Genomic DNA, 12,109 nt, shown 5'->3' on the forward strand with positions numbered 1-12,109 from the left:
GAAACAGTTGTGATGGGGAAAAAGTCACTGCTACATTGTATCATCGAGTGAATCAGACAAGAAGACTCTAATTAAATAAGACTTTCTAAATATACACACAGCTTGCAAACCAGCAATGCTAATAAAGTATTTTTTAAATAGTCTTAAAATATGGCAGAGTTTTATTAAAACTATTAAGACAGCCTCATGGACATATGGACAGGTTTACAGTAGAGAGCACACTGATCAAAAATCTCCTTTAACGAAAACAGTTCAAAAATTCTTGCTGACACAATGACTACTATATATATCTTTTTGAATGATTGCTAGCAAGCAATACCAATTAACCACTGCAAACTTGTAAATAACTATATATACAATGTATCACACAAATTTTCCACATACAATGAGACTCCTACATTTTTTTCACTGCTTGCAGACCTCCTGTGACATTTCGCACTAATAAAAATTGCAAATATACTGTAGAAACACACTCGCAAACAGGAAATAGGCCCTGTGTGTACCTCTGTGTAACTGCAAGAGGGCGCTGCTATGAAGTGCCCTCCATACAGCCATCTCAGCTTTTCTCTTCAGTATTTTTGCAGCTAGCTGACTGTTCTTTAAGCCATTCACTTACTGCTTCCGGTGGTATTCATATACACTCATAAAACTCACCAGACATGAAAGGGCATGAACTAAACCCAGAAATCCACTATGGATTTCTCCTACCACAGCATCTGATTTTCAGTCTAAGTAGTCACTCTACTTATTAAGGGTTTACTGAAGGATGAAAAGTATTCCAGAATTTCAGGCTGACAACATTATCAGCATTGAGCTCTTAACGTTTGCTTCCATGTTAATTAGGATAATGTAAAAACCAATATATTTGATTTTTTCTTTAATGAACATTCATGTAGAGCAAGAAAAAAATCTTTACTTAAACTGGAAATGACATCGAAGTCACATGACATTTCAAGGTCCGAAGAGTAACATACAAAGTTAGGAGAGCGGGAAGGTGTCATACACGAAGAACCCCTATTAATGTAGCCTATTTCTTGGATGCAGCAGGCCTTTGATAGGCTATCTTCAAACACAAGCCATTCTCTCTTCTGGAAAGGGCTCCTTACTAAAGGGCTTCTAATGCAATTGTACTGTTCCCAGGTCTGGTGCTAGCTTAGACTCCACTCTTCTGTCATCTTCTGCACCACACTTTGTCACACAACATGAACATGTCCTTACATGCCTACAGCATATAAGAAAAGCAAGTAGTTTAGATTAACACATTCATAGTGACAAAATCAAAAGCCAGCTCCAATTCAAATTATGTGCTATCAAAAATTCACTTATGGGTTTTGTATTAATAAAGAAGATACCACAAATGTAGTAATTATTGACAAATTTATAGTATTTGGCATCCGACATATTAGTTTGATGCAAGACACTAAATTTTCGTATGTACAGTAACAAAAGACAAATCAAGTGTAAATGTAAGCAAGTTGTTCAAGTAATAAATGTGTTTCAAATTTGACAGCCGGAAGAAAAGACTATTGGAAGGAAAGATCTTTTTTTCCTGCTACTGTGTCAGAAGGGATTTACACCTTTTCTGCATGACTTACTATCTTCTCCATTCAAGGTTTTTAATTCCACTAATTTAAAGGGGTTTATCAGCTCAAAAGTATGCACTCTTTACAAATAATGCAATGTACACACAGTTATGCAAAATTAAAAAAAGCTGATTTCCTAACTTCAGTAAAATTTAAAGCAATTACTAGTGACAGGTGCAAATACTTTGTTGCAACACTAGCATAAACATGTCCCTTTTGGACGCTTCTTAAAAACTCTGCATAGGTTATCTATGCAAAAACGTGTTCAAATTATTATGAAGATATCATAGTTACTGAAAAGAAAACTAATAAACATGGACATGAATAAACAGAACAGAATAACTGGCACCTCACGTGCTTCCCAACTATCGCAAAACAAGACATCAGATATATTCAGGAAGACAGAAAAATCATGAGCACAGAAAGGAAATGTATCGATCTACATTATGATGTAAGTGTGGAAGCTATCACTGCAAGGCACCACTAACCAAAAGAAAAGCAATTCAAAAGTAGTTTGTTTTTCTTGCAACAGCCAGTTAACATATAGGTCTCAAAATTAACACAAGTAATTTTGGAAGATATTTCGAAATATATGTCAATGCCCTATATGAAGATCAAGTTTGTGAAGAACTGCAGAAGTAAATGACCTTCCTGTTCTGGAATGCTTCTACTGACTTCTCAAACACTTGTAATTAGTCACTATCAGGATCAGGACAGTAAAGTAAAAAGATGTAGGAGTTGATAAAATATGACAATTCTATGTTCCTATTTAATATCAAATTGTGTCTGACAAAACAAAATTAGCTCATTTAATTCTGACTTCTAATACTTCACTGTTCTGATGTTAATACATTGAATTTTCTAATAAATATTTTATGATTTTGTTTCACTTAGCCTTCTACATACAGTGCTATGAAGCACACAGCATGGAAGTTTATTCTAGAAGTATGCAAGCTTTTCTACAACCTACGTATTTTTTTATTCTCTATATTTTCTAACTTTTCTAACATTAAATATTACACACGTACTACATGCCACGATTTATCACAAATGCATGACTTAAGAGTTGGCATGTATTGTCATAAACAAAGTTTTTGAAGATTATTTCATTTCACAATGAAATATGAGCACATTTTAAAAAAAAACAACGGTGTGCAGAAAGCTGTGTATGACTTCATTATCCTACCACAAGTCATCTATTTTGGGATACTTATGCAAATATATCATATCTCTAAGAAAACATATAAAAACACTAACAACATAAGAGCCACCTTTTGCTTGACAGGAAGCATGAATTCATGTAAAAATTAAAGAACCTTTGCTTTACTACCCTAATGCTTATTTTTTTGAATAGCTTAAGCATTTTCATAGAAAATTCACATTGAAAAAAAATTGATTGCTTTATATACCTGAAATGCTGATTCTCAAAAAAAAAAAAAGCACCAACTACATTATTACAAGCCATGCACAATACAGTGTAATGATGCATCACTGTAGCTTTAATAATGAGTCTCATCAACAGTTGCACTCGTAATCTCTTTAGCTGTTCAGCAGGATTTGTACTGACTTCCATTTTCGGTAAACACTTGCATAAATCAACAGATCATAAATCAGAAGCCTAAGGAAGAAAAGGGGCAAATTCTAATAAACTGTATCTGAACAGAATTTCTAAAAAAAATCATTTCCTGCACATTCAGAAGCTTGAGATATACTACTATAATCCTAAACCCAAGCAGGTAATTTAGAACACACAACAGTGATTTTCACTGCAAACAACTATGGACAGTGAACCATGTCCTCTCTGCTTGAAAATCTGTATTAGTTTACCCACATAAGAAGTAGGACCTAAGAGATTAGCAATTATAGCAGGCCACTGCAATGCTGAACTGTCCCAAAATATAATCATATCCTCATCTCATTGTTTATAGAGATCATATAAGGTCTCCAGGTCAGCAACTACCTTTATTACTTCATTTTAGACAAGAAGAAAGAGGGTCCTAAGCAGCAACCTCCTTAATCTCCAACAGGATACATAAACCATCACGATTTCTTGAGTGCTCTTTTCTTCATACATAAAGCCTACATACACTGTGGGATAAAGACATTCTCATGATCAAGTGGCATCCTGAGTTTCACAGTACACAAGTTAGCACCAGTACCAATTTTCAAGAATTCCCTCCATGCCAAAATTCTGACATCTGACATATCTACAGCTTACTTAAAAGAAACAAACAAAATCTAAATATAAACACATGTGTACACATAAACCTATACACACACAGAACCCTTTCAATAATACTAAACAAGTGAGAGAATTTGGAGCAAGTTTGATGATCTATAATGAACTAAAGGATTTTGGTTATTTCAAACTGCAGCTAAAGCTTTTTCACTCCTCAAAAACATGGAGAAATACACACATGAAAACAGGTAACTTGATCCTTCACAAGTGATCCATTTTTCAAATATAGTAAACCATATAAAATTATTGTAGTCCCTCTGTCAATACTTATGCATGACTCAATTCATAAGCTGCCAGCAAGGAACACTATCTGTTACCAGTCAAGTAATGTCCTGCCACTGGCAACCACTCAGCTACTGTAGAAACACAGTAGATCACATCTACCTTGCAAGTTCTTATATTGCATTAGCCACTGACCTAAAGATATGCCTATGTACTATGTAAAGCATATTGATCTGTATTTGCTGTCATGCTATGGTAAGATAATGCAAAAGCAAAACAAAACAAAACCATATCAGAATTTTTTGTGTTAATCTTGTAGGCTCTCTCCCGCTTAACCTCTTTCAAAACTGCAAAGAGTGAAACAGTATGTTGTCCTACATGCTCCTTATCCAAAACCTGTTCCATGTTACATATGACAGTGAGGGGAATACATACCATCACTAAATATCCTAACATAAAATGCTTATTTTAGCTGATGCCAAAATGTTTTGCTTGCTTCAAAAAAAAAAAAAAGGTATGGGAGGTAGAGAGGCATGATTAAGAGGCTTAGCAAGGGAAGAAAAAATTATGACAGTAAATAAACTCAATAGGAAATACGACTGACCTGTAATATCCCTCAATTCCACTTCTGAACTGTTTAAGTGGAATGAAATGCTATTAATTTCCTCTTGTGACCACCCAGTCCAAAAAACTGCAATTGACGATGAACCCCTATTAGGGCCACAGAATGGAGAGAAAATGGTGCCCAAATAGTAGTTGGGTATTTTTGGTAGTATTCAGGAATAAAGGTTTCATTTCCCTCACTTTTATAACACAAGTGCTACCAAACTGAAAGAGCCTGTCAGTTCTAGGGATCAGAGAGGTTTAGGAAAAGAAAGCAATGATGAAAACTAGACACATTCTGGAAAGAAATAACACAATGTAACAAAATACTTGTTCCTCAGAGAACCCTTTCAGCAAGGCCAGAGATTAAAAAAAAAACACCCTGGTTTTGGAGAGACAGACAAAACAGAGAAGTCATGAATAATACAAACGCATAACTTCTACTCGCATGAGGCCATCCTGCATGAGGAAAGAAGGGAAGGGGACATGCACGATTACCTGAACAAACAGGTAAAACAGCTTCTAGGATGTCAGACTAAAAAGGCGTATCTCCAAAGTGGATTTACAAGAGTAGAAAGGAAACGTCTTAATACCAAAAAGCTTCCATGGGATGTGGAGAGAAACACATGTGGTCAGCTGTCTTTTTCTTTGGCAGATGTTCTCAAACATCAAGATACAAATAAAGTATTTAAAGTGTTCTACGTAAAACCTTTTGAAGACAAGTTTCTGGCAACAACTATGTGGCAAAACCAAATCAATTTGTAATTCATCTATTATAGCTTGTTTCTATTCTGCTTCAAAATTGCTTGTTTCTGATAAAAAGCCCTCAGATCCAGCATGCTTATTTATGTGGAACACATATCCTTGAAATAATCACTAAGTACCCGGAGCTTACAGACAAGCATGTTCAGTAACTACCTACACTTCTATCCAACAGAAAAGAACAGCTTACACATATTTTTTGCTATTTGCAGTTTCAAGATGGTTTACCTTTGGTGGGCAGCAGATCTGCCGCTTCAGGACATTTTCTGAAGAAAAAAGGGAGAGGATTGCAAGCGCTGTTTTAATATAGACAAACAAAATTAGGCACACACTGTGAGATTCTCACACCAAAAATGTTCTCAGGATTCACCAGTACTAATGAATCAGTGGACATTTATTCTACTGTGGATGTTTTCAGATTAAAAGAATTATCTCGAGAGACTTCACTTGTCTGTATTTCAGACCTAAAAGGGAGACAAAGCAACACATATTTAGACTAAGTTTTACAAGCTTACACTTCTAAAATAAACTTCTCAATGTGTAATTGAGTTTCTTTAATAATCTCAGTCCAATTTTCAAGTTTGGTCCTACTGATTTATGGCTAATTATTTAGCCATTTTATTTCGCTACTTACTTTTCTATTTACTTTTATTTACTATTTTGTTGAGACTCATTTCTTGAAATTAAGGTGTAAAAGTCTTAAGCATTCCCAAAGGGAAGATAAGAAACCTTCAAAACCTATTTTAGCTTTTGAATAAGCAGTTTGTTTTAAACATACTTCCTATTACTGTACTTCCACTCATTGTATGCAGCCCTGATTAACTGGCAGAAGCCTAGAGATGTCATGATCGGTCTTCTTCCACACCAAAAGGGAAGAGGCCAGTGGGGAACAAAATCCGTTATACACTAAGACAGGCAACAGCCACTACAGCCCTTGTACCAAGTCATGTAATGAAGCATCAGCTCTTATTACCACTCAAGGAGCAATTTTGATGCATCCTGCGACTGCCAGTGTATTTCCAGCAGCCATTTATGACAGCCAGGCATTGCTAGGACACAATAATCTCAAGAATATTCCTCAAATACATAGTAAGAAAAGCAGAAAACAGAAGACACGTCAGACTTTGTAGAACAGGAAGAACTTCTAGAAGGAGGTTATCTCTTCCTATCAGATAATGCAGCTGCTAAGAGCTTTGCCAAGGTACCCAGCAGGATGGAAGGGACACCAGCATTCCCAATACAGAGACACTCTTCTTGACATGCTTTTCATGCCTGTATTAAGAAGCAAGATTCAGCCCACAGATCACAGGATTCAGGATGGTCAGGCACATGCCAGATTGACATGAAATTTCACACCACATACATACCATAGAACTTCAATAATTTTCTCTCAGGGTATGTGCAGGAAAAAATGTCTTATAAAGTCTGATCAGATGAAGTAAGTACCATGGATCATTAGGGTCTATGGTGAGAGATTTTTGCTTGTTAGTTTGAAGTAATGGCTTTCAAAGCCAAAGAACAAAGTCATGAGTGCACTATATAACTTAACTCTAGCAGAAATGTCAGCCTAAGAGTTTCATATTCCTGCCTCTTGCTCCCACTCTAACTGTCCCTTTGGCTGTGCAAACAAAACAACTTCTGCAGCAATTTTATAAACAATCAATAAGCCACACAGTCACTAAGCCATCAAAAAAAAGTCAGAAACAGTAAACAAATCCAACTTACACTGCAGCTCCACAAACTGCTGTGCTGGCACAGACAGGGGGCTGGCCTTGGTATGGGAACAAACATCCAATAATGGGTAGGGAGAACAGCAATTGCTACAAAAGGAAACAAATTTCTTATGTCGTAGTTTCATGTTCAATCTTTCCAGACAATGCTGATTTATCTTCTGAGACAACTCCTTATCAAACTACAAGCAAGAAAGAATACATTTTAATAAAATAAGAAACACAGGAAGCAGTTGATAGTCCACAATACTTGTAATTTTTTTAAAAAAGGAAGAATATGGAGTTCTAAAGCTGAATTTACCCACTGTGGGATGTGAGAAGCAGGGTTTATTATTAAAATATGACTCAGTGACCCAGGGGATAGTCTGTATAAGATATGTCATATATGCTTGGAAATTCAGAGCAGAAATACTAATCTCTATACTAACATTCACTGAGCTTGGTTCACATCCCTGTTGTGTAATTTCTAGTAGCACTGCCATTAAAAAATTAGTCATGTCCCTGGAACAGTCTGCAGCCTGTGAAGCCTGATTTACTACCTGTAATTAGAGCTTTGCTGGTGTTAGTCAAGATCTAACACCAGGCATTTGAAAAGGATCCTGGAATAGGAAGTTTTACTTGTAAAGATCTCCGGAATAAAAAGATCCACTTTGAATATTATATTAGAGAAAACAGCATCTGTAAAAACTGTAGTTACTTCAGAAAAAAGTCATTCTGAACAAGCCAGAGAATGTAGCAAAGGCTGGTCTGACTTTCAACAGCTCCTTTGAGAGTCTGGCATCTAACAGCCACTCCTGTCTCTGCTCCTGCCTTGAAAAAGATTCCAAAGTAGTCCTCCACAGATCAGAAGTCTGTTTCTTTCCTTGCCAAGCATTTCAATGAATGAAAAAGCAAAATATCTGGATTGGTTACATTTTTTTAAACAGAAGAAATGGGGAAATAGACCTAAGGGAGTCTGTCTGCTGCAGAAGGCAAGTCTGGGAATTGCAACATTTAAGTACGCAAAGAACAGTACAAGAGACAGAGGCAGAACATTGCAAACACAAAGATGGCACAAACATGTCAAAAATACACAGTTATTTGACAGGGGGGAAAACATCCTTATTCAAAATTATTTGTATCATGAAGGCAGATCATCTGATTACATACTACTAAAAATAAGACTTTATCAGTATGAAATTCAGCTGCCTGACCACCAAACATTCCAGTTTCTAAACAATACCTTCCACAAGCGCCATTAAATAGCTATTCAGTATAATAAACTCATTTTACAGCTGATTTAAGCACTTCATTACACCAACCAACTCCCTGAAAATCTTTTTCTTTTTCACTCAGCAAAACAGAAACTAAAACTCTCTCAAACTCTGTTCCTTGAGAACCACATATACAGCTGTCTTTCATACATACATGAAAGAATTTTTCAACTCAACAAGTCGATACCTTATTTTTCTCACACAAGAAGGTATACAGGTATCAACAGTGGGATTTAAGCAGTAAAGTATACCAGGGAAGGCAAAATTCAACAACAATTCTATGTTAAGAAAAAAGGACTACTACAACTACTGATGACTGAAAAGTTATGTTTAAATAACCCCTCTGCTGGAAAGAAGATCAAAGGAGTTGCATTGTTAGTACTGTTTTTGAAAGAGCGCACTTTTACCATTTTTAATTTTCTTCCACGTAAGATATATTCCGGCCATGTAAATACCATGGCTCCTAGGGACACAGTCCAATTTCTGGCTGGGCAGACCTTCTTATCTATTTGAAAAATATCAGTTCCTCTGAGACTTCCTTGGCCATCGCTGCAGACAGCACAAAACAAATAGAAGTGCTTCAGTTTGGTCCATTGAAAGTTTCCAGTGTTCTCGCATCCAAACTACGCTTGTTCTGTGGGTGCTCTAGGCAAGGACAGGAAGGAGGCAATCCTCAACAGGAACACGAGGTCTACTTTGGAAAACAAAGATCTAGTTGCCCACTGTTATGTTGTAGAAAGACAATTCACTGATAAGTATTGCAGGTTTTTTTATAAAGGATAGATAACATGTTCATGCTTTTAAGACCACACATTTCCATTCTCAGAAAGATTGATTACTAAAGCCACTGACCCTGAAATAGGATCCAACAGTCAAAGACAGAATATTTACATCTTATTAACAGGCATTAATACACTGCCACTTAAAGCTGAACCTTCCTCCTTAACTGATTTTTCTCAAATACCATGTTTTAAAGCCTAATGATTACTGGTACTATTGAGCTCAAACAGTAAGTTCAGATTGCTCCTAGTTAGCTGTCCTGGTTTCAGATGGGATAGAGTTAATTTCCCTCCCAGTAGCTGCTGAGTTTTGGATTTAGTAGGAGAAGAATGTTGATGACACTGATGCTTTTAGGTGTAGCTACGAAATCAAGGACTTTTTCCAGTTTCTCATATTCAGCTAATGAGCAGGTGTGCAGGAGCCAGAACGGAGCATAGCCAGACGGATAGCCAAGCTGGCCAATGGAAATATACCACACCATAGGTGTCCTGCTCAGTTTAGAAATGGGGGTTGGCCAAGGGGTGGGAATCTGCCTTTCTTATTTCCATGAGTTCGAATCCAATCTTGTCCGGAGTTTGAATTTTTTCAGAAGATTTGCAAAATTTGCAGTTTCTAGGTTCCACGATCGCTGCTCAGAGATTGGCTGTGAATTGGTCATCAGGAGGTTAGAAAAATTGTATTGTATATAGTTTGTTTTGCATATTCATTGTTATCATTGTTACTATCATTATTAGTAGTATTTTTCCTTTACTGTCTTGTAAGACTGTCTTTATCTCAGCCCCTGAGGTTCCCCTTGTCTGCTTCTCCTCCCCATTCCACTGGGGGGGGAAGGGAAGGGTTGAGCAATCGGCTGCCTAGGGCTTAGCTGACGGGTTAAACAATGAGGCAGAGGCAAAATGATGCCCATGACTGACTAAAAACACAAATGTAAACAGCTGCTTGAAACAAGCCCTACACATTTATACAAGTAGCGTGGGCTATTGGAGATACTTTTTGAATCCCTTTTACTTGCTCACATCTTGTTTAATTATAGACAACTGAAATAAATCTCTGTACCAATAATAGTCTCATTAACAAAGCATATGCTAAAAACATTCTCTCCTCTACCCTTCACATCCATTTGAAATTTGCTTGTTCATATATTTTGGGATAGGACACTCTCTCTCAACAAGAAGATGGCAAGCATGGAACATATAAGTAGAAATAAGAACAGGCAACAAAGGAGGAGCATAAAAGCATTGCTCAATGACAAGAATCAAGAAGAGAGTCAGGACGGGAATTAGGAAGACTCATGTTTTCCTGAACGAATATGACAATAAGAAAAAATTCTACAGGTATTATTAGTGCAAAAGGAAGTTCAGGAAAACAAGAGTCTTCTGGTGGATAGGTAAAGACAACCCAGTGACAGATGATACAGAAAAGACTGAAATACTCAATGCCTTTTTTGTCCTGTTCCATACAGGCAAAGCTTGCTCCCAGACAACTGCAGGTACCAGGTGCGTTTGGGAAAGAGTGGGGAAACCAGCAGTATGTTGTCTGGAAGCTGAGAAGCACAAGCTGGAAGAATGAGCTGTTAGGTAGACTGCAAATTAGTCAGACCATCTAGATCAAAAAAGTAATAATCAATGACTCCACATTCACTTAGCAGCTTGCAAAGACCAGAATACCAAAGGAGTCAATGCTGGGTTTAATTCTGGTTGGTTTGTTGTTTTTTGTTTTGTTTTTTCAATCAGCAACCTGAATGACGAGACAGCCTACATTCCAGCAAATCTGCGGATGGCATTAGAGAGAGTAACTGAATTGATGAATGTCAGAGATTCAACCCAGAGACCTCGAGAAACTTAAGGAGTGGGCAAAATTAGAAAGGTGCCCAGCAGATCAGGCAAGTTGCTGTTCCTTTCCGCTCAGCACTCAAGACACCACAACTGGAACAGTGGTGTTCAGTTTTGGATCCCCTAACTTAAGAGCAATGTTTAAAAATCAGAGAGGGTCCACAAGAAAGCACTATGATGGTCAAGGGCCCATGTCACATGCACAAAGAAGACAGATTGAGGGACCTGAGCTTATTCAGTATGGCAAAGAGCAAGGAACACTGTTCCTTAACAGCAACTTACAACTATCCAAAATGGAATTACAAATTTTTTGGTGCAATGGCAACAAAAATGTGGCTTGGCTGTTCAGATTGAACATAAAATCTCCAGAGGTTCCATTCAAACAACTTCTATGATTCCACAGGACAGCCCATTGTTCTACGAAATCTAGAGACAATGATGGCTCATTTTCTAAGGTAGGCAAGATTTTTGCCTCTACAAGTGTACACTGGTGTGTAAGTTAAGTGAAAGAATGCACCCATTGTTAAGGAACTCAGTCATCCTAGTTAAATATATTAACAAGACTTGAGCTCAGGAGACTGCAAAGAGATTTTTTTAAAAGCCGGGAAGCATTTTTGTTACTCTGCTCTTTTTAACAGTCATTATATGGTACTTTGTTAGACATCCAAGTCTGAGATCTGTAAGAAGCACGAGTATTTTGTGTTACAGCATGAACAAAATTCCACTGACACCCCTCTGTAACCATTGACCTGAAAATGACTTTCATATATGCAAAATCATGTTGTAGAAAAGAAGTAACTTCATTAACAAAACAGAAGAGGTACTCAGCACATTTAGACAGCCTTTTCCATAATTTATAGCAACCAAATGTTATTACTAACGTTTTTGAGAAGAATTTGCTTAAAGTCAAATCACAGAAGACTACTGTGTCAACTGGTCAGAGGGCTAACAATCAAGAGGTTTGAGCAAAAATTCAGTACTATCACATTCCTGGAGCAACAGACACACTCCTTGCCCTGAAAAGCTACTGAAAACAGCATGCAGTTCTACCTTCATTAACTCTAAGAAAGCTGAAGGAATCGAGCAACAGACATGTGCAACTGTC

General features: G+C 37.1%; 1 protein-coding gene across 25 annotated transcripts in view; it reads right to left on the minus strand.

Moving 5' to 3' along the window:
- The window catches only part of GPHN (gephyrin), a 347,846-nt gene that overhangs the window by 303,052 nt on the left and 32,685 nt on the right, over nucleotides 1-12,109 (minus strand). For 14 of the 25 annotated variants that reach the window (XM_075425619.1, XM_075425616.1, XM_075425608.1 and 11 more), the window contains exon 3: nucleotides 7,135-7,229. The exons of the other annotated variants lie outside the window; for them this stretch is intronic. In XM_075425619.1, coding sequence (XP_075281734.1) covers nucleotides 7,135-7,229 — 95 coding nt within the window. The remainder of the gene's footprint in view (nucleotides 1-7,134; nucleotides 7,230-12,109) is intronic. 25 annotated transcript variants of the gene reach the window in all.

Source organism: Opisthocomus hoazin, chromosome 7 (assembly GCF_030867145.1).
Source record: "Opisthocomus hoazin isolate bOpiHoa1 chromosome 7, bOpiHoa1.hap1, whole genome shotgun sequence".
Classification (NCBI taxonomy): domain Eukaryota; kingdom Metazoa; phylum Chordata; class Aves; order Opisthocomiformes; family Opisthocomidae; genus Opisthocomus; species Opisthocomus hoazin.